The sequence below is a fragment of the Ranitomeya variabilis genome, chromosome 5 (genome assembly GCF_051348905.1).
Source record: "Ranitomeya variabilis isolate aRanVar5 chromosome 5, aRanVar5.hap1, whole genome shotgun sequence".
NCBI classification, from domain to species: Eukaryota; Metazoa; Chordata; class Amphibia; order Anura; family Dendrobatidae; genus Ranitomeya; species Ranitomeya variabilis.
The window spans coordinates 335964717-335991212 of NC_135236.1; the positions used below are offsets into that span (position 1 = coordinate 335964717).

Sequence of the window (26496 nt, forward strand, 5' to 3'; positions counted from 1 at the left end):
TAACGAGTATATTCGCTCATCACTAGTCAGGAGACTTGGCGTATGAATTGTTGATGTGTGAAAACTGGTCTTAAACATTGTTTTATGTGCAGCTGCTCTGATCGACCTCATTGATGGGCTCTTTCTCAATATTTTTGAGCTTTGGATATCCACCATCTGTTGCCAAATTTTTGCCTATGCACATTGTAGACAGAAAACTTTCAGTGGTGCAGGAAGGGTTTGTGAATTTACTTTTATCATGTTCTCGTATATAGCGCCATTTATTATACAATATTTCACAGACAGCAGGTTTAAGACAGATTGTAAATGAGAGAGCTATCAAAGCTGCAACAGATAAGATTTTATCAAAACTACAGCAAGAAGCATAAGTGACACACCGCTGTAATCTGGTTCTCTGCCCCTATTTTATGATGCCCTTAGATTTAGAAGCATAAACCTAGTGACCTATTCCTTATAATGGCAGAACATGTTGATTTTATGTGTAGGTTGATCACTTGCAAACTTAGCTATTTTTATGAAATTGTGCACATGGCATGCCTTTCTACTTGTTTGCCATTTAAGCATGTGTCTTATGAATAATGCTTACATTGCCATTCTGTTTGCAGTCTTGCGTAAACACTTGTGTGGCACTTCAAAAATGGAAGGACACTCTTTTTACAGTATGTATCAAAGGCAGTCTTGTGAATTATCTTCCCACACAAGTATTTTATGCTGTGTCCTTAAAATGTTATACATTGCTTTTAACTATATAGATGAGGAATTCTGATATTTTTCCATTATTTGTGTTAGATTTTGTCAATATTTGGCAGTGTGAATGGATCATTTTGTGTCTTTCAAAGGACTATTGTTCCTACATGACTTGGGATACTTGAAATTTTGTGAAACATATGTTTTATAAAGGGCTAATTATGACGAGCGGAATTATACTACATTCACAAGTCTATTATCTAGTAAAGCAGCAGGTCTCCATGACCCAGGGCTTGTGGCATCATAAATGAGGATGTGTATAATGTTTGACATACCCTCCATGTCAGCAGTCTAAATAAAGCTGCAGCTTACTTCTGTACCTGTGGAAGGAAACAGTTGTCTGTAATTGAGACCTATCATGATGGCTATAGCCATCAATTATTATTTTCACTGAAGTAAAACCTGTTTTCAAAAGATGACCATTTAAATTAACCTTCCAGTAGAGGGGGGACTGTTTTTTTTTTTTAAAGGAAATCTCTCAGGTTTTTGCTATCTCCTCTAAGAGCAGCATAATGTAGGCAATAATGTATCATTTAGTTTACTGGGTGCAGCAGTTTTGACACAACCAGAGCTCTTAAATGAAGCAGAGCTGAGAAAGCCAATGCCACCCACACCAGGCTCTGTATGTGTGTAGTCTATTAACCATGCACTGCTGATCACAGAAGAGGGTGTGTGGGACCAGGGCTCATGCACTGCTGTAGTCCAGGCAATGATAATGTCCCATTGTAAGTAAACAGCACAAAGCCTGGTAAGTGACACATCGTTGAAATCTGTGTTTTAACCCCTACCTCATGCTGTCCTCGGATTACATAGCAAATGCCTACTGACAGATTCCCTTTAAGTCATTTTGTTAAAAGTTTCTCACTAAGTCATGGCTATAAGTAGACCCAGAATTTCACTATGGCGATTTGACTATAAGCGACCTTGGAAACTGTTGTTGCAGTCTTAACTGCTTTTTCCAAAATCCCTGCAGCCTGTAAACTCCTGTAAATAATTTTCAATTTAAATCACATGACACTGACAAATTATTAGTGTTTTTATCAATCAGCCAAGTAGCCCATAGTGACAAAATGTTTTGATCGCACCATAAGGCCAGAAAATTTTTGCCTGCTGCCCTACCTATTTAGAACACGTCCATGATAATCAATAGACCACAGAAGCAATTGTAGTTGTTTAATCCATCCATTTGTTTGTGGGCCACATTTGCTTCTCCCCAGAATATTCGCACACACAACCTACATATTTGCATACTAAATATTTGTATATATATTCTCCTTATATACTGTATTAGAACAGCTCTTTGTATAATCACATTCGTAGGCTCCACTAAACCTTGCAGTATAATATCTGCTCCCACAGTATAATCACGTCCATAGCCACTTCACGATAAGATATTGCCACACACTACCTACATTGCAAGTCCAGTAGATGTGCAGTGTGCTACACACCTCTGCCGAAGAAAACAACATTGCAGCAAGCTTTATTTCTCAACTACGGCAGCTTGAGAAACACTGATTTGAGTAATTTTCATTGTTTGAGGGTCACAAATTTTTTGTACATTTTAACACAATGAAATAACAGCTTGTCAGAGTATGGGTATATTTCCATAAATAGAGGAGTGCTGATATTTCTACTGAATGGAAAACTGAACTGTAGTGTATTTGTGTACCATGTAATATATATACTCCATATTTATTATGTGCATGTTTGTGTTTAGAGTTTTTGGTAAAATGTCATTCTGTCTATAGCGTTCATGTTTTTTTCAATCGAATAACGGATAAATGAAAGTTTTGTATATGAACAGCATTTATTTTATTATACCTAATAGACATTACGTGAACGTGTTGTGTGGATTTTTTAAATTTCCTTCTCTGGGTGTTACTTGACTCTTCCCGTCAGATAAATGTCAGAGGAACGAAACATCTGGGATTTCCTCTTGTTCTGTGCTATATAAACTGCTGCCAGAACAGTCTGGCAGTGGCTCTTTCATAGGTGTGCACCTGCGTTCTCTGTATATGGAGGAGTCAAGGGACATGGTGGTCTGCCAAACAAATCTAGTGTCTATGGTGGGGTTTTAGATTTAATGTTAAAGGGTACAACATAAGAAAAACAACCAGCCCCTTCATAGCCATGTGCTGTCTGGTATTGTGACAGTTCCAGTCTAGGGCTACTCCCTTTATTTGGTATTCCTAGTTTCAGGGAGGGTTTTTTTTCTTCTTCTTAGTCTCTTAGAATACTAAGCAAAGGCTCTAGAAACAAAATGGCAAAAACAAAACAGGACTTCTTTACAATCCCCGTTGTTCCTGTGCATATGTTTTTTTTTTTTTTTTACATGTTTTTGTTTACAAGGTCAACACTAAAATGCCATACTTACTAGCACTGTTGTGCAATGGTGATAAAAGTACAGCACACAAAGCTCAATCTATCCTGATCTATCAATATATAAAAAGAGTTAATCCAATCGGTAAACTGTGTAACGAGAAAAATAATTGAAACACCAGAATTACGTTTTTTTGGGTCACTGCAACATTGCAATAAAATGCAATAACGGGCAATCAAAAGATCATGTATGCACACCATAATGGTATCAATAAAACGTCAGATCTGCACACAAAAAAATAAGTCCTCACCTGGCCCCAGATTCTGAAAAAAGGTAGACGCTACGGGTCCCAGAAAATGGCAACTTTTTTTTTCTTTTTAATACAAACTTCGGATTTTTTTTTCACCACTTAAATAAAAAAAAAAAAACCTAGACGTGTTTGATATCTGTGAACTCGTAATGACCTGGAGAATCATAATGGCAGGTCAGTTTTTAATGGCAGGTCAGTTTTAGCATTTAGTGAACATGGTAAATGAAAATCCAGAAAACAATTGTGGAATTGCACTTCTTTTTTTTTTTGCAACTAAACCGCATTTGGAATTTTTTTCCCCCTTTTTTCAGTACATAATATGTTAAAATCAATGGTGCCATTCAAAAGTACAACTCATCCCGCAAAAAATGGCCGTGGGAAGAAGGGGAGCAAAAACTGAAATAGCCCTGGACCTTAAAGGGTTAAATAGTAAAGAACCATTATTGCACATGCTGAGTTAATATTACAATACTGAAAGATAATTCTATAATCTACCTAACATATACAAAATATTAATGCAATGGTAAAGATGAAATGTTGCCTGAAAGCATTTTCTATGTGGCATTAAACTGTATACTTAGTACAGACTCTCTATATGACATACTGCAGATTCCAGTTTCCGAAGACCATAAAATGAACTATATTTTGTTATTTCTAGCACTTGGTTAACGAATGGTTAAGTGAGAAGCATGAGAAGTCTGTTAAACATGGGGAATCATTTTTGGAAAAACCTCTACGGATAACAACAGATCCAGAAGTCCTTGCCACACAGTTGAATACACTGCCGGGTCTCATTTATAGTCCACACATGTATACCACGCCGAAGCACTATATTCGATTTACTTCTCCTTTTCTTTCTGAGAAGAAGAAGAAAAAAGATGAAGAGAACCTTACTAGTTGCTGCAAAAAGGTACAAATTCAAATGTACTAAAATTTCTGTGAAATGCTTCTTGCTGTCAATCTTTAATTTCATGGATGTTTTTTTGTTTGTTTTTTTTCTTTAGCGTTGGCTCAAACAAGCTATGGAAGAGGAGCATTCTGCACCTTTGAATCCATTTGATTCCTCAGCTCTAGATGGATCTCAGAGTCCAAATACATTTGCTGAAAATAAGTGCCATTTAGTAATGAATGGTAGCTGTCCATTAGCAGGTGAAAAAATATTGTGCAAGTCACCTTAATTTAAAATAAAAAGGTTTTGTTTGGTTTATTTTTTTAATTTAGTAATAGAACTGCTATAATCTAAAATTATATTCAAATCCTCCAGGAATGACTTATGTTAATTTTAATAGATTTGTTGAATAGAAGCCTACCCCTTAAGAGGCAAATTCCATCAACCATTATTTTTGTTGAAAAAAATTATTTACAAAGTGCAGTATACTTTTTTTTGTGTGTGTTGTAGTCCTCTGTATTTATTTATTTCTTGAAGTCTAAGGGTATGTGCACACGTTGCTGATTAGCCTCTGGAGTTTTTTGTGCAGATTCTGCATCTCTTGGCAGAAAACGCAGGTGTGGATTTGATGCTTATTTTGTGCGGATTTACTGCAGATTTTGTGCAGATTTCATGCGTTTTTACCCCTGCGGATTTCTATAATGGAATGGGTACAAAAACGCTGCAGATCCGCACAAATAAATTACATGCTCCTTCTTTTGATCTGCAAAATGTTTGTGCGGAATTTTTCGCACCATAAGCACTGCATTTTTTTTTTTTACATTGATTTACATTGTACTGTAAATCACTTGTGGATCTGCAGCGTTTCTGTGCGGGAAAAAAACGCTGCGGATCCAAAATCCGCAACGTGTGCGCATAGCCTTTAAGCTGTAGATCACCGAGTGTTTTGGAATCGCATCTGGGCTCTGTATCACACTGAAATTTCTTGTTCCTAATCGTAACAGATCTAACCACCCCATTAAAAAAACGGAGACTGTTTCAGCTGTTGGATTGTCCTTATTCAGAAAATTCTACACCTACTGCATCTCCCTATGCTACACCAACCCATGCAGATATGCCTTCCACAGATGCTTCACTATTTACTACTCCTCCGAGAGTAAAAGCAGAGGATGAAAGTCGTAATAACTGCAAGCAGTCCTGTTCACCAGTTACTCCTGTAACTCCATGTACACGTGGGAATCACTTGCATTTTGAGGTAAGCACCTGTAAGTTTTGCATTACAGTGTATATGAAATAAGTTTCTTTGCATTTTAACATTGTGTAAGGGAGACTCTGTATCAGATCACTGTTATATTTATAGCACTAGGGAAAAATCTCTTGTACGGGTGTATTCTAGTTAATCTTTGCTTTCAAAATCCAGGAGTGGCTCTAAAACATGGAAGAGAAGTGGATGTTTCCAGTATACATTTTTTGTGTAGGTTTCATTCTGTTTTGGAACAAATGCTGATGCATAATACGGATTTAAATACTGCCTCTCAAAATTGCCTTTACAGAGTGATCTGTTGCTTTTTTTTCGAGTTGCAAGTGAGCTGTGCTCATGACAGTGCGACCTCACTAACCTGCCAAGTGCACAATCAGCAATTACCATGCAAATGTCCTATTCTAATGAACTGGACACTTGCACGATACCTTCTGATCTTCCTTGCGGCACATTAGGTTTGTGGGGTCATACTGTGCCAGATTTTATTGCACACATGTTTTTTGTACATACCCCAGAGACGTTTCATTAAACGAGATGAATGATTTAAACACTTTTGCCCATTTCGCTTGCGCCACATTGGACCAAATGCCAAATTTCACTTTATAATTAATTGAATAGGCCCTGCTAACATTCTATAAGTTACCATCTATAATTTAACATGCATTGAAATGTGTAAACCAAATATAGATGGAAAAATGTACAGATATGTACTGCTGTTTATTCAGAGATTTCAGAATGCCAACTAAAGACCGCTTTCAGTATAGGTTTTTGATTAGGGCAGTCATAGACCTGAGACATCTTATTGTACTTTTGATTCAGTACCTCCTTTTTCAGATTTTTTTTTTTTTTACATTTGTCATTCTTTTTCTTGCAATTAATTATAGAGCATGTCTTCACCAGAAAGTTCTCCAGAACTGAATCATAAACCCTGTAGCCAAGATGTAAGTATATGATGTAGAATAAGCCTTTAAGTTCTCAACGCATCTGTTTTGTATAGTGAACCAAAAAGAGCAGCACTTCAGTGAGGGCAGAAAAAAAACAACTTTCTAGATTCAAGTGATGTGAAATATTCAAGTTTCAATGTGTACAATGCTCACAAGCCGACTCCACATTAGTGCACTTAGTGGAGAGCCAAAACATTCAGTGGAAACATAAATGTAGAGCTTTTAGATTTAATTTGCGTTTACTAAAGACAAAAGTTACCAAATCAAGTTTAAAGTGTCTGTGTATAGTATAATAAAAACCCCGACAGAGGGGTAGCTGTGGATATAGAGGAGTAGCTGTTTTTGTACTCTGCAAAGATGTTTGACACTTGTTCCACATAGAAGCTTAATGGGCACATGAAGGTATATAGGCTTTGAATCTGTTTTCAATTCAATTACTAAGCTTAATGTGACGCTAGTCACTTCTCACGGCCAAGAGACAAAAGCGTAGTCAGGTAATGTTCCGAGGTCAGAGTACCGAGAGGATAACTGATCAGAGCTGAAGGGGTTAAATAGGCGGATGGCCAGAACGAAGTCCAAAGTCAGGCAACAGATCAAGCATACAGAACTTGAGGCACAGGAAAGCACAAACCTCACAGGCTGAATGTACGTCTGGAAGTGTTTTGGGAGACACAGCTCAGTTAAGAAGTATGGTCGTTAACTGGAATAATGAACACAGGGAGACAACCGATTCCTCAGTCTCAGATTGGATAGTCGAGCTGTCAATCAACACACTGACAGCTTCAGCAAACCCCTATACCAGATTCGATGGCCGAGCTCTCAATAACTGCATCCCACGCTGAGGGGTGGACCCGTGACACTTAATTTCTATGATCGCACCCACAGTGGTGAATGGCTGCTACTCGTGACTGGTCTCTGGTTATAAGTGGTGTACCCCAACATTCAGCACTTGGTTTGCTTTATTCACCTATTATACAGAAGACTGGATTAGTAGTGGTGTTTCTATCTATCTATATATATATATATACATATATATATATATATATATATATATATATATATATATATATATATATATATATATATATATATATATATATATATTTTTAGCAGATGATACCACCTAAGTATGATAGTGGAGAGGGCTAGAGCAGCACAGCTCCGCTGAGCGTAAAAATGCAGCAGCGTGGAGTATGTCAGGAGGTACCAGAACATGCGGCAAAGACCGGAGGTGCTAGCGTGGAAAAATGAGATCCATCGCAGAAACAGGTGCAGAGAAAACGCCAAAGCACTCACCGATCTTGCAGTTCAATGATACTTTATTGCTTCATACAAAACAGTCTTCACGGCACGGGGGAAGGAGGAACAAAGTGCAGGAGTGCAACGGACGAGACAACGCCCGTTTCGCGCTCAGTAACAGCGCTTCAACGGGTCTAAGTCAGAAAGGAAATGACGCCAGTATACATAGGTGAGTACAATTAACCCCCACCTGCGTCAACTTCCCACCTGACCACAAAAAGTGCACAGTGTTGTTAAAAACAATTATAAAACCATATCTTAAAGCACATAAATATATAACTGTCTAGGAAAGTAAGAACTTATTCCCAAGATCAAAGTCTCTCGCATCATATGTGATAAATCACAAAGACGCTACATGCGGCGTCATTTTTGAACGTTGTTATTCTTCTTAATATCACGCTCAAGCATCTCAAAAAAATCTGTCAAGGGAAGGAAAACATGCAGAGATTCAAATTAATGTATCGGTCTAATACACAGTGAACGGAACTAGAAAAAAGACACAAAAAGGTTAATGCATCATAATATCACAAATGCCTCAAAGAAAAATGGACATGTCTATTCTGTCGTTCATCCCAGCTGGGCCAGTGGCTCGCGTTCGCATAATCCATAATGTTGTACAACAATTTATCTCTTGCAAGACAGATAATGTGGTATATGTTTTGTTCTGTCCTTGCAAGAGATTTTATATTGGCAAAACCATCCGTAAATTATACATACGTTTTAGAGAACATCTTAAATCGGTCTCGTCAGGGAAAGGTGTCCCCAGACTGATCCAACATGTGAGAGAGAGCCATGGAGGGAATTCTGAAGTGTTAACCTTTGCAGGGGTGGAAAGAGTTTCGCTCCCAGCACAGGGAGGTGATCTCCACAGATTATTACTACGCACAGAGGCCAGATGGATTATGCGAACGCGAGCCACTGGCCCAGCTGGGATGAACGACAGAATAGACATGTCCATTTTTCTTTGAGGCATTTGTGATATTATGATGCATTAACCTTTTTGTGTCTTTTTTCTAGTTCCGTTCACTGAGTATTAGACCGATACATTAATTTGAATCTCTGCATGTTTTCCTTCCCTTGACAGATTTTTTTGAGATGCTTGAGCGTGATATTAAGAAGAATAACAACGTTCAAAAATGACGCCGCATGTAGCGTCTTTGTGATTTATCACATATGATGCGAGAGACTTTGATCTTGGGAATAAGTTCTTACTTTCCTAGACAGTTATATATTTATGTGCTTTAAGATATGGTTTTATAATTGTTTTTAACAACACTGTGCACTTTTTGTGGTCAGGTGGGAAGTTGACGCAGGTGGGGGTTAATTGTACTCACCTATGTATACTGGCGTCATTTCCTTTCTGACTTAGACCCGTTGAAGCGCGGTAACTGAGCGCGAAACGGCCGTTGTCTCGTCCGTTGCACTCCTGCACTTTGTTCCTCCTTCCCCCGTGCCGTGAAGACTGTTTTGTATGAAGCAATAAAGTATCATTGAACTGCAAGATCGGTGAGTACTTTGGCGTTTTCTCTGCACCTGTTTATACCAACTAAGTATGTATAGTGCAGTCTATAGAAGATGTTCATAATTTTTAGTTTGACTAGGATAAACTGAGCAATTTGGTTATCCACTTGGCTGAGAAGGTTCAAATGTGGATAAATGTAAATAAAGTTATGCATCCAGACACTAATTACCTGTGAGGACCATATGGTTTATGGCAGACCAGGGCAAAGTGCTGTTTAACTTTACACTTCTGAAACACTGTTACCTACCTTCCATACTTGCGGAAATATGGCGAAAACAAACTCGCTTGGGGTCCAATTAATCCATCTCGACTAAATTTTAAAAGGATTACATTTATTTAGCTTTGAATAGAGGTGTCAAAGACTGGACATAATTGGTCTGCTACCTAGACACTGTCTTCTCAATTGCTCTATTCCCCCTTGAAAAATAAAACGATACTCCCCTCCGGTGCCGGGTTTTTTCCAAAGAGGTCAGTGCCTGCTTTCCCGCGTCTTGCCTTACGTTATTCCACATGAGCCTTGCAGCCGATCGGGTGGTCTCAGCAGGTTGCAACACACAAGCCTGCACCCAATCAACAGCAGCTCTCACTTCCTCTGGGTACGTTGTATTTCTCCTACGCCTCATTGGGGGACACAGGACCATGGGTGTGATGCAGCTGCCACTAGGAGGACACTAAATTAACACAGAAAGATTAACTCCTCCTCTGCAATATACACCCCTTCACTGGCCAGCATTCATCCAGTTCTTGCTTAGTGTCGCAGGAGGCACTTGGGTCTGTTTCAGACCCCAACTTTCTTATTTTAATTTTTATATTTGTGTAAATTTTTATTTTTTAATTAACGGAGTGAAGGGGGTGACAAATTCCTTTTCTAGGGTCTGCTCTCCCCCGAACCATCAACAAGCGAGCACGCGGAGTATACCTCCCCGTCCCTCACCTGCGACGTCTGGGGAACGCCTAATCTTACTGGGGCGACGGTTCCTTTTTTGGTCCCGATCTCCCCTAACCCCCCTCCCCCTGCAAGACTGTGAGCACAGAGTGTCCTTGCTCTCATGTTCCTCTCCAGGGCCTGACAGCTGAACAAAGGCCCACACCTGATGGCGTCACTGCAGCCCCACGACTGACAAAAAACCCCCTTGGGGGACCGAGGCGAAGATGATGAAGGGTCCTCTCCATCCCCCGATCAGGGAGCGTGGATTGAGCGCGCACCCTCACAGTGACAGTAGCTGCTGCACGTGAGTATGTATTTTCCTCGCGCTTCCCTGCGTCGGAAGGTGCGGTCCTGTTCCCTAGGGAGAGGCGCCGTCGGCTAGGTGGCAGCGGTGGTCAGCAGCGTTACGTTCCGGCCGCCGGCGCGCATCGCCGGCAGGCCCCAGATATTTAGTCCCCGGCTTCTCTGCCGGACTAGGCCACGGTGGACAAAACTCCGCCCACTGCCGGAACTCCGCCCCTATCTAGGCGCTTCTCGTGTGGGACGAGAGGCGCCCTGCAAATCTCGGGGGCCATATTGCTTCTCATCTTTTGTGGGGAAATTAGCAGACATCACACTGACTGACGGCTCCGAAAGCTACGGGACCACCGAACAGCCATCCTATTCCTCCCCGGGGACACAGGCACAGGACCGTGGGTAAGCTGCACCAGGAGAGCTTAACCCCTTCCCTGCACTGTAATGCATACCCTGCCTATCCTGCTCTTATCTCTAAAGACACAATGTCTCAACCTAAAGAGGCCAAAAGAGTTAACAAAAAGCACTCAGTGTTTTTCACTTCCTGTGCCACTTGCAATACTGCCCTGCCCCGAGCTCACAATACCCCGTTATGTGTGGATTGTGACCCGGCCTCTGTGCAACCGCCTCCCAACTCTTGCCGCCGAACCTGCAAAGCCTAGTCCCCCTGAGTGGGCCGCTTCCCTGTCACGATCTATGGCTTCCCTGGCCAAGACAATAGACTCCCTCCGGGGTTCCTCTTTAAGTCAGACCGCAGAGGACTCTGACGATGGTACAAACCCATCCACCAGCAGGGGGCGTACTCCGTCACTAAGGGCTCGGGGCTCCAGAAAACGGACCCATGTCGCGTCCCCTCATCAGTCGTGCTTGCGTTTCAGCATCTGCGAGCTCAGTTTCTCGTTCCCTTCTCCGGAGAACTTAAATGAGTCCGAGGCTTCTGTCATCCAGGATTCCTCGACTCCCCAAGAGACGTTCGATTCTCTCATTGAGGCGGTCAACAAGACCCTGAAGGTGGACGAGGAATCCTTATCCACTCTGGAACACGTGGTGTCTTTTAAAAAGACTAAACGTGTCCAAAAAGTATCATCACTCATCCTGAATTTAAGGAAATTGTACAGAAACACAGGGACCGGCCTGATAAACACTAAACAGGTCAAAAGCCTATTGAGGCCAAATACCCTTTTGCTCAGGAACTAATGATAATGAAGGATTGGCTACAGTCTCCTTAAGTGGATCCTGCTGTATCGCATCTCGCCTCCAAAATGCTCCTATCTTTGTCTGACTGTTCTTCAGTCAAAAACCCCACTGACCGTCAAATTAACTACCTGGCTCGCTCTGTCTTTGAGGCCACAGGAGCGTCTCTTTCCATCCTTCGCCGCTTCTTAGGTGGCTAAGGCTATGGTCGCTGGGGCTGAGGTGCTTACCACAACCATCCATGACTGTAATCTCCCCCCAGACGCGATCAACCTGGCTAACCAGATAGCCCAAGCCGGGGACTTCGTAGTTAACGCCTCAATAGACGCGGCAAATTGCGTTGCACAGGCAGCCGCAAATGCAATCTCCATCAGAAGAGCCCTGTGGCTCAGAGATTGGCGATCAGATTCTGCTTCCAAAAAATCATTGACATCTCTGCCCTACCAAGCCGGTCGCTTATTTGGAGAAAAATTGGACCAAATAATTTCTGACGCTACCGGAGGGAAAAGTAAATTTCTCCCTCAACAAAAGCCTACCCGGCCTTTTCGGTATCAGCAACAACCTCGATTCCGGCCTTTTCGCAACAGTCCCAATTGGTCATCTACATCCTTCTCTCCCGGATCAGGACGAGTTTCGTGCGGAGACAGATGCTCCCAGGTCTCATACAGACCTAACCGTAACTGGATCATCCACTCAATGACTCGTCGCAACATCCGGAGGACATCGACAAAGTAGGCGGCCGTCTGCTTTCGTTCCGTCAAGCCTGGCTCTCGGTCGTCCACGACGAGTGGGTCAGAGAACTAGTGTCCTCCGGATACAAAATAGTTTTCTTCCCCCCCCCCCCCCCGACACGTTTTTTCCAGTCGTGTCCTCCCAAACCAAAGACGATGGCTTTTCTCTGGGCCATACGGGCATTACAAGGGGACGGAGTCATCATTCCGGTCCCCCAAGACCAAAGGTTCAAGGGGTTTTACTCGAACCTATTCGTGGTCCCAAAAAAGGACAGATCACTGCGACCAATACTAGATCTAAAATTTCTGAACAACTTTGTCAGAATTCGACGCTTCAGAATGGACTCTCTCCGTTCTGTCATCTTGTCCATGGAAAAGGGAGAGTTCCTAACATCTATAGACATCAAAGATGCTTACCTCCACATCCCAATTTTTCCTCCTCATCAACAGTTCCTTCTCTTCGCATTTCGTGAGGAACATTTCCAGTTTGTGGCCTTACCCTTTGGCCTCGCCACCGCTCCCAGAGTTTTCACCAAGTTCATGGCCGCTGCCATGGCCATTCTTCAAGCTTGGGGAGTGGTGGTACTTCCGTACCTGGACGATCTACTTATAAAAGGCCTGTCCTATCCAGCCTGGTAGGAGTCCGTCGATCTCACGGTGGATACTCTTTCTCGCCTGGGTTGGAAGATAAACTTCGAAAAATCTTCTCCGATCCCGGCTCAGCGGATTTCCTTTCTTGGAATGACACTGGACACTTCCTGCGGCTTGGTCATTCTCCCTCCAGAAAAGGCTTTGGCCTTGCAGCAGGGAGCACAGAGTCTCTCCCGCCCAGTCTCCCACTCCATTCGTTACAGCATGCACATTCTCGGGAAGATGGTAGCAGCCATAGAAGCAGTTCCGTTCTTGCAATTCCACCTCCGTACCTTACAACATGCGCTGCTGTCGGCATGGAACAGGAACCCGTGCTCTCTCGACCGTCTTTTCAGTCTGTCTCCACAGGTCAGGCAGACCCTCAGGTGGTGGACGCTGAAGTCCTCCATTAACCAAGGAAAGTCCTTTCTCCCAGTGCGTTGACTGGTGGTGACCACCGATGCCAGCCTCTTGGGCTGGGGTGCAGTTTTTAACCACCACACAGCACAGGGGCGGTGGTCCACTCGAGAGTCGCGTCTCCCCTTCAATATCCTGGAAATACGACCTATCAGACTAGCGTTACACAGCTTTCACCATCTCCTGGCAGGTCACCCCATCAGAATCCAGTCCGACAATGCCACAGTGGTGGCGTACATCAACCGTCAAGGGGGAACCCGCAGCAAGACGGCCATGCTCTAAGTGACCCACATTCTCCGTTGGGCCGAGAGCAACCATTCGCCCATCTCAGCTATCCACATACCAGGTGTGGAAAATTGGGCGGCGGACTTCCTCAGTCACCAGGGTCTCGCCTCGGGCGAGTGGTCCCTCCACCCGGAAGTTTTCCAGCAGATTTGTCATCGCTGGGGAACCCCGGACGTGGACCTCATGGCTTCCAGGCTACACAACAAGGTCCCACAGTTCATTGCCTGATCCCTCGACCCACGTGCTTTCGGAGCAGATGCCCTGGTCCTGCCATGGCACATCCATTCCTCCTCCCGTACATTTTTTTCTCCTCTTCTCCTGCTACCGAGGGTCATCAAGAAGAACAGGGCAGAGGGGGTACCAGTGATCCTAGTGGCGCCGGACTGGCCGCGCCGGGCATGGTACGCGGAACTGGTTCAGCTGGTCACCAACGTCCCCTGGCGGCTTCCAGATCGCATGGATCTTCTCTCACAGGGCCCGATTTACCACCAGAACTCCGGGGCCCTGTCTTTGACGGCGTGGCTGTTGAATGCTGGATTCTCCCCCAAGGTATCCTCCACCATGATCAAGGCTAGGAAACCCGTGTCCATGCGCATTTACCACCGTACCTGGCGAATCTTCTTCGCATGGCGCAACGCCCATGGACGATCTCTGGTATTCTCCATTCCTTGCATATTTGAATTTCTCCAATCAGGCCTAGGGTCAGGTCTCGCACTTAGCTTTCTCAAAGGACAGGTGTCAGCATTGTCAGTCCTGTTCCAACGAAAAATTGCCACCAGATGGAGTTTATCGTGTGGCGCCTCCCTACAAAATGCCTTTGGATCCATGGGATCTTAATTTGGTCCTTGGAGCTCTTCAGGAGGCCCCCTTCGAACCAATGCAGGACGTCTCTCTGACCTTCCTTTCCTGGAAGGTAGCTTTTCTAGTGGCTATTACGTCAATCAGGCGTGTCTCGGAGTTGGCGGGCTCTTTCCTGCCGACCCCCGCTTCTGATATTTCACCCAGATAATGCAGTCTTGAGGACTTCTCCTTCTTTTCTACCCAAAGTCGTTTCCTCCTTCCACCTCAATGAGGAGATTATTCTGCCTTAGTTCTGTCTGGCACCAGTCCATCGCGTTGAGAAAGCTCTGCACACTCTCGATGTGGTTAGGGCCTTTCGACGGTACATCTCACGGATGGCTCCCTTCTGCAAGTCAGATGTCCTATTCGTACTTCCAGAGGGACAAAGGAGGGGCTCTCCCGCTTCCAAGGCTACTCAAGCCAAATGGATTCGATCAGCTATTCAGGAATCCTATCGTGTCAGGGGTGTTCCTATCCCAGCAAGGATTAAGGCCCTTTCTACTCGGTCGGTGGGCGCCTGTTGGGCCATTCGGCACCAGGCGTCAGCACAACAGGTCTGCAAAGCTGCGACCTGGTCCAGCTTGCATACTTTTACAAAACACTACCACATTCATTCTCTATCCTCTGCAGACGCTGCCAAGGGCAAGCGCATTCTGCAGTCGGCGGGACCTTAGCTGTAAGCCAGTGATACATGGGGTATTAGCAGCTATGTTGCTCCCCACCCAGGGACTGCTTTAGGACGTCCCATGGTCCTTTGTCCCCCAATGAGGCGTAGGAGAAATGAGGATTTTTGTGTACTCACCGTAAAATCCTTTTCTCCGAGCTAATCTTTGGGGTACACAGCACCCACCCAGTTAGCCTTTTGGCTTGTTGTTACTTCTTTGGTTTTTACATAATTTTATTGTCTTTCGTTTAATACTACTACTGCTTTACTACCGAACTGGATAAATACTGGCCAGTGAAGGGGTGTATACTGCAGAAGAGGAGTTAATCTTTCTGTGTTAACTTAGTGTCCTCCTAGTGGCAGCAGCATAGCACCCATGGTCCTGTGTCCCCCAATGATTGGCTCGGAGAAAAGGATTTTACGGTGAGAACACAAAAATCCCTATTTTCAGTATCATCAGTCTGCTGTTTTTTTTTTTTGTTTCTTTTTCATACACCGGGGACTATTGCAATTGAGAAGGGGTTGTCCAAGTAGTGGATACCCTCACCTGGTGGTGTTATGACAGGTACAACTCCTATGTAGGCATGAAGAAAAATATCTGCTGCTGCCCCGTGGCTGGGGAATCAATCCTCCAGGAGATATTAAATCCAGTTGGGATAAACATGTAGGTGGGCTGCGCTCGTTAAGTGAATTAATTCTCCAGAAAAGATTATGAGCAAAAGGCTTTGAATTCTCAACGCCTTTTAGCACCGTAGCGGCACCCTTTTCAAGTGGGGAAAAAAACAAATGTCACCAACAGAAAAAAAAAAAAGAAAAAAAGCACTGTGAACAGCGAGTAAATCAGTAAGGCTACGTTCACATTTGCGTTGTGCGCCGCAGCGTCGGCGCCGCAGCGCACAACGCAAACAAAAATGCGGCAAAACGCACGCTAAAACGCTGCGTTTTGCGCCGCATGCGTCGTTTTTGCCCGCAAGTTGGACGCAAAAAAATGCAACTTGAAGCGTTTCTTGCGTCCAACGCTTGCGGCCATGCGGCGCAAAACGCAGCACAACGCATGTCCATGCGCCCCCATGTTAAGTATAGGGGCGCATGACGCATGCGGCGCCCGACGCTGCGGCGCTGACCGCAAATGTGAACGTAGCCTAAGAACAGTATTCTAAGAGTATTTAAAGTGTTTTTTATGCATTTTAGAGTTTGATTTCATGTTTGAGAAAAAAACACCTCAAAACCTACTTTGTACATCTGAGTATGGATTGGGTACAGACCACGGTTTACGGACAGACTACTGGTCTCCTTACTGTGGGATTTCATTTTACCACTACCACAATCGGGGAACAGTCACTCTGACATGCGGGCACTAATGAACCTTACAAACTCGTGCTCCTATTCACCCCTGCCATAGCTGTGCTATTGCATGACTTAGCTCTTCGTATCAATATAGCCTCAAACACTCCGAATAGTGGTGTCCTGTATAAATCTATCTGAATTGTATTTATTTTGTTTTGTGGGAAATGAATGTTTGCAGCTTTTAATTTATCTTTCTGTTAACAGGGTAGTGATCGAACAGCTTTAGCTTTGAATTCATTCAGAAATTCTAATCTTACTGAAATTGGTGTGCAGGAAATAAAGACTATTGGTTATTCTAGCCCACGAAGCAGGACCGAGGTAAACAGGCCTTGCACATCAGAAAGTGAGTCCACTGTAGACCTTCAGTTGGCACTTGAAATAAATGAACATACTGCATTACAAAAAAATATGGAGCCTTTGTCCCGGGAAAGGACTGATACAAACAGCCAGCAGGAAAATGCTCACTGTGGACGGGGTGCAGTATATTCATCTTGGATCAAAAGCCCAGAAAGAACAGGGGTGAATTTCTCTGCAGTAAATTCTAACTTGAGAGACTTGACCCCTTCCCACCAGTTAGAAGTTGGTGGTGGTTTTCGAATAAGTGACTCAAAGTGCCTGATTCAAGAGGATGCACGTAGTTTGTACATGGAAGGATCAATTTTTTGTTCTTCAGAAGAAGGAGTTATTACTGGATTTGGTAGAGCACTTAGTAGCGATGGTGTTTTAGATGCAAATGGAACACCATTAAATCCTCCACAAAAGAAAAAGGTTAGTGAATATTATGCTGTATTTCGTTTTTAGCCCTATTTCTACATTTACTTGGCTAGTAGTTATTTACATTTGTAACAAATAAGAGCCCGATAAAGTAATGTCACCAGGTTTTTGCCACCTAATCTGAAAAACATGATGAAAAGAGAGCCCCTTGATTCCAGCGAGGTGTCATTTATTATGGTAAGTCTTCTTGCTGTTGTAGTTTTAATACATAATTGCAGCTGATAAAAACAAAGTTTATATATATATATATATATATATATATATATATATATATATATATATATATATATATATATATATATATATAAAACAAGCAGCCCAACAACTGATACATTGCTGCAATCAGGGTCTCTGGGCTTACATCATGCTGCTCTGATTAGCAAAAATCTGGTGACAGAAATCCTATGACATCAAATGGCATTATAGGACCACTTTTGAAGAATCACTAATTTGGCTAGGATTTACTATAAAAGAGCTTAATTCGGACAGATGCTCCTGGGTAAAAGGCTACAAACTAATATACTGACAGTAACTCTTTAGCCAGCCAAAAGTAAATGAACACGTTGCATATTTGTTGTGGGTTTCCATTATAGGTTTGCATACAGAAAGTCTGCAACGTAATACACTGTCAGATAAGGCTGCTTTTAGGCTGGGTTCACATTGCGTTAATGGCAATGCGCTGACTGCATCCGCTACATAGCGGCACTAACGCTATGTAACGGATGCGTTAGCGCACCCATTGACTGCATTGGCATGCGTTAGCGATGTGCCGTCATTCTGTGATAGATCCTCGGATGCGGTCTGCAGGGTTTCGGGGTCCGTCACCGCTAGCGCAGATGGAGCATCTGGGGCCGCAAAAACGGGCCGAAAAAAACATGGCAAGTGTAAGGCCAGCGTAAGTAGATAAGATACTCAACAAATCTCAGCTACACATTACTAAGATTACCTTTGCATAAATTGAGGTCTAATTTAAATGTTAAAATCCAGAGCATGTCAATTCTTTGTGTGGAATGTAAGTGGGGAAATCAGTTGCAAACCCGCAACTGAACTGCACATATGCTGTAAATTCACCCTAAATCCTCCCATAGCTTAATTCTTTTTTCTTTTTTAACCCCTTCCCGACCCATGACGCCTATGTGGCGTCATGGAATGATCGCGTCCCTGCAGATCGGGTGAAGGGGTTAACTCCCATTTTACCCGATCTGCAGAGACAGGGGGAGTGGTACTTCAGCCCAGGGGGGGTGGCTTCACCCCCCCGTGGCTACGATCGCTCTGATTGGCTGTTGAAAGTGAAACTGCCAATCAGAGCGATTTGTAATATTTCACCTAAAAAACTGGTGAAATATTACAATCCAGCCATGGCCGATGCTGCAATATCATCGGCCATGGCTGGAAAACCTGAAATGACCCCCCCCCACCCCACCGATCACCCCCCCAGTCCTCCGTTATGTGGTCCGGTCCCCTCCGTCCTGTGCTCCGCTCCCCTGTCCTCCTGCCCGCTCCCCCCCTGCTCCTATGTCACCCCCCGGTGCTCCGATGCCCCCCCCCCCCCCCCCGTGCCCCGATCTCCCCCCCTTATACTTACGGAGGCTCCCGGTGTCGGTCCGTCTCCTCGCTGGGCGCCGCCATCTTCCAAAATGGCGGGCGCATGCTCAGTGCGCCCGCCGAATCGGCCGGCAGATTCATTACAAGTACATTTTGATCGCTGTGGTAGGTTCTATCACAGCGATCAAAATAAAAAAATTAATAAATAAACCCCCCCCTTTATCACCCCCATAGGTAGGGACAATAATAAAATAAAGAAAATATTTTTTTTTTCTTTTTCCACTAGGGTTAGGGTTAGAACTAGGGTTAGGGTTAGAACTAGGGTTAGGGTTAGAACTAGGGTTAGGGTTAGAACTAGGGTTAGGGTTACGGGTAGGGTTACAGGTAGGGTTAGGGGTAGGGTTAGGGTTATGGCATGTGCGGATTTGGCTGCGGATCCGCAGCGGATTGGCCGCGGATCCGCAGCGGATTGGCCGCGGATCCGCAGCGGATTGGCCGCGGATTCGCAGCGGATTGGCCGCTGCGAATTAATAGCAGTTTTCCATCAGGTTTACAGTACCGTGTACACCTATGGAAAACCAAATCCGCTGTGCCCATGGTGCGGAAAATTCCGTGCAGAAACGCTGCGTTGTATTTTCCGCAGCATGTCAATTCTTTGTGCGGATTCCGCAGCGTTTTACACCTGTTCCTCAATAGGAATCCACAGGTGAAATCCGCACAAAAAAACACTGGAAATCTGCTGTAAATCCGCAGGTAAAACGCAGTGCCTTTTACCTGCAGATTTTTCAAAAATCGTGCGGAAAAATCTCACACGAATCCGCAACGTGGGCACATACCCTTAGGGTTAGGGTTGGAATTAGAGTTAGGGTTGGAATTAGGGCTGGGGTTGGAAATGGGGTTAAGATTAGGCTTGTGGTTAGGGTTACGGATAGGGTTAGGGGTGTGTTGGGGTTACAGTTGTGGTTAGGGTTGGGATTAGGGTTGGGGTTAGGATTAGGGTTAGGGTTGGAATTAGGGTTACGGGTGTGTTGGGGTTAGGGTTGTGGTTAGGGGTGTGTTGGGGTTAGGGTTGGGATTAGGGTTATGGCTACAGTTGGGATTAGGATTAGGGGTGTGTTGGGGTTAGTGTTGAAGTTAGAATTGAGGGGTTTCCACTGTTTAGGCACATCAGGGGTCTCCAAACGCAACATGGCGCCACCATTGATTCCAGCCAATCTTGCATTCAAAAAGTCAAATGGTGCTCCCTCCCTTCCAAGCCCCGACGTGCGCCCAAACAGTGGTTTACCCCCACATTTGGGGTACCAGCGTACTCAGGACAAACTGGGCAACAACTGTTGGGGTCCAATTTCTCCTGTTACCCTTGCAAAAATAAAAAATTACTTGCTAAGACATAATTTTTGAGGAAAGAACAATTATTTTTTATTTTCACGGCTCTGCGTTATAGACTTATGTGAAGCACTTGGGGGTTGAACGTGCTCATCACACATCTAGATAAGTTCCTTGGGGGGTCTAATTTCCAAAATGGGGTCACTTGTGGGGTGTTTCTACTGTTTAGGCACATCAGGGGCTCTGCAAATGCAACGTGACGCCCGCAGACCATTCCATCAAAGTCTGCATTTCAAATGTCACTACTTCCCTTCCGAGCCCTGACGTGCGCCCAAACAGTGGTTTACCCCCACATATGGGGTATCACTGTACTCACAACAAACTGGGCAACAAACATTGGGGCCCAATTTCTCCTGTTACCCTTGTGAAAATAAAAAATTGCTTGCTAAAACATCTTTTTTGAGGAAAGAAAAATGATTTTTTATTTTCACGGCTCTGCGTTGTAAACTTCTGTGAAGCACTTGGGGGTTGAACGTGCTCATCACACATCTAGATAAGTTCCTTGGGGGTCTAGTTTCCAAAATGGGGTCACTTGTGGGGTGTTTCTACTGTTTAGGCACATCAGGGGCTCTGCAAATGCAACGTGACTCCCGCAGACCATTCCATCAAAGTCTGCATTCCAAAACGTCACTACTTCCCTTCCGAGCCCCGGCATGTGCCCAAACAGTGGTTTACCCCCACATATGGGGTATCAGCGTACTCAGGAGAAACTGGACAACAACTTTTGGGGTCCAATTTCTCCTGTTACCCTTGGGAAAATAAAAAATTGTGGGCTAAAAATCATTTTTGAGAAAAGAAAAATTATTTTTTATTTTCACGGCTCTGCGTTCTAAACTTCTGCAAAGCACTTGGGGGTTCAAAGTGCTCACTACACATCTAGATTAGTTCCTTGGGAGGTCTAGTTTCCAAAATGGGGTCACTTGTGCGGGAGCTCCAATGTTTAGGCACACAGGGGCTCTCCAAACGCGACATGGTGTCCGCTAATGATTGGAGCTAATTTTCCATTCAAAAAGCCAAATGGCGTGCCTTCCCTTCCGAGCCCTGTCGTGCGCCCAAACAGTGGTTTACCCCCACATATGGGGTATCATCGTACTCAAGACAAACTGGACAACAACATTTGGGGTCCAATTTCTCCTATTACCCTTGGGAAAATAAAAAATTCTGGGCTAAAAATCATTTTTGAGGAAAGAAAAATTATTTTTTTATTTTGACGGCTCTGCGTTATAAACTTCTGTGAAGCACCTGGGGGTTATAAGTGCTCACTATGCATCTAGATAAGTTCCTTGGGGGGTCTAGTTTCCAAAATGGGGTCACTTGTAGGAGAGCTCCAATGTTTAGGCACACAGGGGCTCTCCAAACGCGACATGGTGTCCGCTAACGATTGGAGCTAATTTTCCATTCAAAAAGTCAAATGGCACGCCTCCCCTTCCGAGCCTTGCCGTGCACCCAAACAGTGGTTTACCCCCACATATGAGGTATCAAGTACTCAGCAGAAATTGCCCAACAAATTTTAGGATCCATTTTATCCTGTTGCCCATGTGAAAATGAAAAAATTGAGGCTAAAAGAAATTTTGTGTGAAAAAAAAAGTACTGTTTCATTTTTACGGATCAATTTGTGAAGCACCTGAGAGTTTAAAGTGCTCACTTTGCTTCTAGATAAGTTCCTTGGGGGGTCTAGTTTCCAAAATGGGGTCACTTGTGGGAGCGCTGCAATGTTTAGGCACACAGGGGCTCTCCAAACGTGACATGGTGTCTGCTAGCGATGGAGATAATTTTTCATTCAAAAAGTCAAATGGCGCTCCTTCCCTTCCGAGCCTTACCATGTGCCCAAGCAGTGGTTTACCCCCACATGTGGTATCGGTGTACTCAGGAGAAATTGTCCAACAAATTTTAGGATCCATTTTATCCTGTTGCCCATGTGAAAATGAAAAAATTGAGGCTAAAATAAATTTTTTGTGAAAAAAAAGTACTGTTTCATTTTTACGGATCAATTTGTGAAGCACCTGGGGGTTTAAAGTGCTCACTATGCTTCTAGATAATAAGTTCCTTGGGGGGTCTAGTTTCCAAAATGGGGTCACTTGTGGGGGAGCTCCAATGTTTAGGCACACGGGGGCTCTCCAAACGCGACATGGTGTCCGCTAAAGATTGGAGCCAATTTTTCATTGAAAAAGTCAAATGGCGCTCCTTCCCTTCCGAGCCCTGCCGTGCGCCCAAACAGTGGTTTACCCCCACATATGAGGTATCAGCGTACTCAGGATAAATTGGACAACAACGTTCGTGGTCCAGTTTCTCCTTTTACCCTTGGGAAAATAAAAAAAATTTCGCTAAAAGATCATTTTTGTGACTAAAAAGTTAAATGTTCATTTTTTACTTCCATGTTGCTTCTGCTGCTGTGAAACACCCGAAGGGTTAATAAACTTTTTGAATGTGGTTTTGAGCACCTTGAGGGGTGCAGTTTTTAGAATGGTGTCACTTTTGGGTATTTTCAGCCATATAGAACCCTCAAACTGACTTCAAATGTGAGGTGGTCCCTAAAAAAAATGGTTTTGTAAATTTTGTTGTAAAAATGAGAAATCACTGGTCAAATTTTAACCCTTATAACTTCCTAGCAAAAAAAAAAAATTGTTTCCAAAATTGTGCTGATGTAAAGTAGACATGTGGGAAATGTTATTTATTAACTATTTTGTGTCACATAACTCTCTGGTTTAACAGAATAAAAATTCAAAATGTGAAAATTGCAAAATTTTCAAAATTTTTGCCAAATTTCCGTTTTTTTCACAAATAAACTCAGAAATTATCGACCTAAATTTACCACTAACATGAAGCCCAATATGTCACGAAAAAACAATCTCAGAATCGCTAGGATCCGTTGAAGCGTTCCTGAGTTATTACCTCATAAAGGGACACTGGTCAGAATTGCAAAAAACGGCAAGGTCATGAAGGGGTTAATAGGTTTCGTAAGAGCTTATCTTCAGTCCATGTGCTGCTCAATGGCGTTCCGCTGCGTTCACAGACTGAAAATAAGCTCGTCTGAACTTTGCTTAAATGTTATTTTGCATTTGTGTTATTGGCCATTTTCTACATGGACCTCATGTCAGTGTGGCAGAAAAAAAAATTGCAACATACATATTCAGTGCAAGTATATAGTAGGCATCTTCTGCACCCATCTGGTATGCAGACTAACAGTCAGTCATGCCCACAAAGTTCAGTGTTCATCTGAACTTAACCTTACATTTTAAGTAAGTCATAGGCAATTATGGAGCCGTTTATTTAATTTGAAAATCAGAAAATATTACTTTGTAAATGGACAATACATCACACAAACTGGAAAAATCAAAATTGGGTACTGCAGCTGTACTTTGTGGGTATCCTTACTGGTCCAGCTATGCATATCAATTCATGGTCGTTTCTTGCATCTGAACATCAGCACTTTAATATTATTCAGGAGCATAGTACACATTACTGTATTTTTTTTTTTTTTTGTAACTTAAGAAAAGACAGTCCACAAAAGATTCTTTGTTTAGTGTATATTTTATCACATTTTGCAGTAGTATTGGTGCAACAATATTATGTTTGCTTTTTCCAGGTATCCTTATTGGAGTACCGAAAAAGGCAACGTGAAGCAAGAAAGAGTGGCTCAAAGCCTGAAACTTTGCCTCTGGTCGCACTTTTCCCACACACTGAGAGTGGAAATATATCTGGGAACTGTTCTATTGCTGCTGCTGCTGCTACTGAAAGCTGTAGTAACAATGTGGAAAGTATGGAACCTAATGAGAGTGTTGCAAATTTGACTGTACCACTGCCAGCTGAAGTCCAGAACACCTTCCCAGAGGAGACAGACCAAAGCTCTCAAGTCACAGATGCGACTGCTAATGAAAAAAGTGATCCAGAAGCTCAATGGTACTTAAGTTTCATTTCCCGACCACTTCTTTCTAGTTTTATTTTGTTCTCAAGCAATAGTTCCCAACATTTACTGTTTAAACTGATTAAAGGGGTTCTCACCGACCATATTATTGATGAGCTATAACTTGGTTGAGTCATCAAAATTAGATCTGTGGGGGTCTGACAGTACAGTCACTGGTAGTTCCTGTTATGCGTTCTGGCAGCAGGTGGATGTTAACCCCTTCCCGACCTGTGACGCCACGTAGGCGTCATGAAAGTCGGTGCCAATCCGACCTGTGACGCCTATGTGGCGTCATGGAATCATCGCGTCCCTGCAGATCGGGTGAAAGGGTTAACTCCAATTTCACCTGATCTGCAGGGACAGGGGTAGTGGTACTTCAGCCCAGGGGGGGTGGCTTCACCCCCTCGTGGCTACGATCGCTCTGATTGGCTCTTGAAAGTGAAACAGCCAATCGGAGCGATTTGTAATATTTCACGTATGAAAACTGGTGAAATATTACAATCCAGCCATGGCCGATGCTGCAATATCATCGGCCATGGCTGGAAACTCTGATCACAGTGATCAAAATAAAAAAAATAGTAAATGAACACCCCCCCCCCCCCCCCCCCCCCCCCCCCTTATCAGGTAGGGACAATAATAACATAAAGAAAATAATATGTTCTTTTATTTTTCCAGTAGGGTTAGGGTTAGAACTAGGGTTAGGGTTAGAACTAGGGTTAGGGCTAGGGTTAGAATTAGGCTATGTGCACACAGTGCGGATTTGGCTGCGGATCCGCAGCGGATTGGCCGCTGCGGATTCGTAGCAGTGTTCCATCAGGCTTACAGTACCATGTAAACCTATGGAAAACCAAATCCGCTGTGCCCATGGTGCGGAAAATACCGCTCAGAAACGCTGCGTTGTATTTTCCGCAGCATGTCAATTCTTTGTGTGGATTCCGCAGCTTTTTACACCTGTTCCAAAATAAGAATCCGCAGGTGAAATCCGCACAAAAGAAACACTGGAAATCCGCGGTAAACCCGCAGGTAAAACGCCTTGCCTTTTACCTGCGGATTTTTCAAAAATGGTGCGGAAAAATCTCACACGAATCCGCAATGTGGGCACATAGCCTTAGGGTTAGGGTTGGAATTAGAGTTAGGGTTGGAATTAGGGCTAGGGTTGGAAATAGGGTTAAGATTAGGCTTGTGGTTATGGTTAGGGTTAGAGGTGTGTTGGGGTTAAAGTTGTGGTTAGGGTTGGGATTGGGGTTAGGATTAGGGATAGGGTTGGGATTAGGGTTAGGGGTGTGTTGGGGTTAGGGTTGTGATTAGGGTTATGGCTAGAGTTGGGGTTAGGGGTGTGTTGGGGTTAGAATTGAGGGGTTTCCACTGTTTAGGCACATCAGGGGTCTCCAAACGCAACATGGCGCCACCATTGATTCCAGCCAATCTTGCGTTCAAAAAGTCAAATGGTGCTCCCTCCCTTCCGAGCCCTGACGTGCGCCCAAACAGTGGTTTACCCCCACATATGGGGTACCAGCATACTCAGGACAAACTGGGCAACAACTATTGGGGTCCAATTTCTCCTGTTACCCTTGTGAAAATAAAAAATTGCTTGCTAAAACATCATTTTTGAGGAAAGAAAAATGATTTTTTATTTTCACGGCTCTGCGTTGTAAACTTCTGTGAAGCACTTGGGGGTTCAAAGTGCTCACCACATATCTAGATAAGTTCCTTGGGGGGTCTAGTTTCCAAAATGGGGTCACTTATGGGGGGTTTCTACTGTTTAGGCACATCAGGGGCTACGCAAACGCAACGTGATGCCCCGCAGATCATTCCATCAAAGTCTGCATTCCAAAACGTTACTACTTCCCAAACAGTGGTTCCCCCCCACATATGGGGTATCAGCGTACTCGGCACAAACTGGACAACAACTTTTGGGGTCCAATTTCTCCTGTTACTCTTGTGAAAATAAAAAATTGCAGGCTAAAAAATAATTTGAGGAAAGAAAAATGATTTTTTATTTTCACGGCTCTGCATTATAAACTTCTGTGAAGCACTTGGGGGTTTAAAGTGGTCACCGCACATCTAGATTAGTTCCATGGGAGGTCTATTTTCCAAAGTGGGGTCACATGTGGAGGAGCTCCAATGTTTAGGCACACGGGCTCTCCAAACGCGACATGGTGTCTGCTAACGATTGCAGCTAATTTTTAATTCAAAAAGTCAAATGGCGCTCCTTCCCTTCCGAGCCCTGCCGTGTGCCCAAACAGTGGTTTACCTCCACATGTG

General features: G+C 43.8%; 1 protein-coding gene across 5 annotated transcripts in view; it reads left to right on the forward strand.

Annotated features, from left to right (window-relative positions):
* KMT2E (lysine methyltransferase 2E (inactive)) overlaps positions 1-26496 on the forward strand; it is a 178087-nt gene that overhangs the window by 132437 nt on the left and 19154 nt on the right. For 3 of the 5 annotated variants that reach the window (XM_077264738.1, XM_077264741.1, XM_077264739.1), the window contains 7 exons: positions 606-659; positions 4036-4287; positions 4382-4526; positions 5271-5521; positions 6412-6468; positions 16827-17390; positions 23914-24227. In XM_077264738.1, the coding sequence (XP_077120853.1) occupies positions 606-659; positions 4036-4287; positions 4382-4526; positions 5271-5521; positions 6412-6468; positions 16827-17390; positions 23914-24227 (1637 nt within the window). The remainder of the gene's footprint in view (positions 1-605; positions 660-4035; positions 4288-4381; positions 4527-5270; positions 5522-6411; positions 6469-16826; positions 17391-23913; positions 24228-26496) is intronic. The other 2 variants (XM_077264740.1, XM_077264742.1) reach the window with 1 other exon arrangement.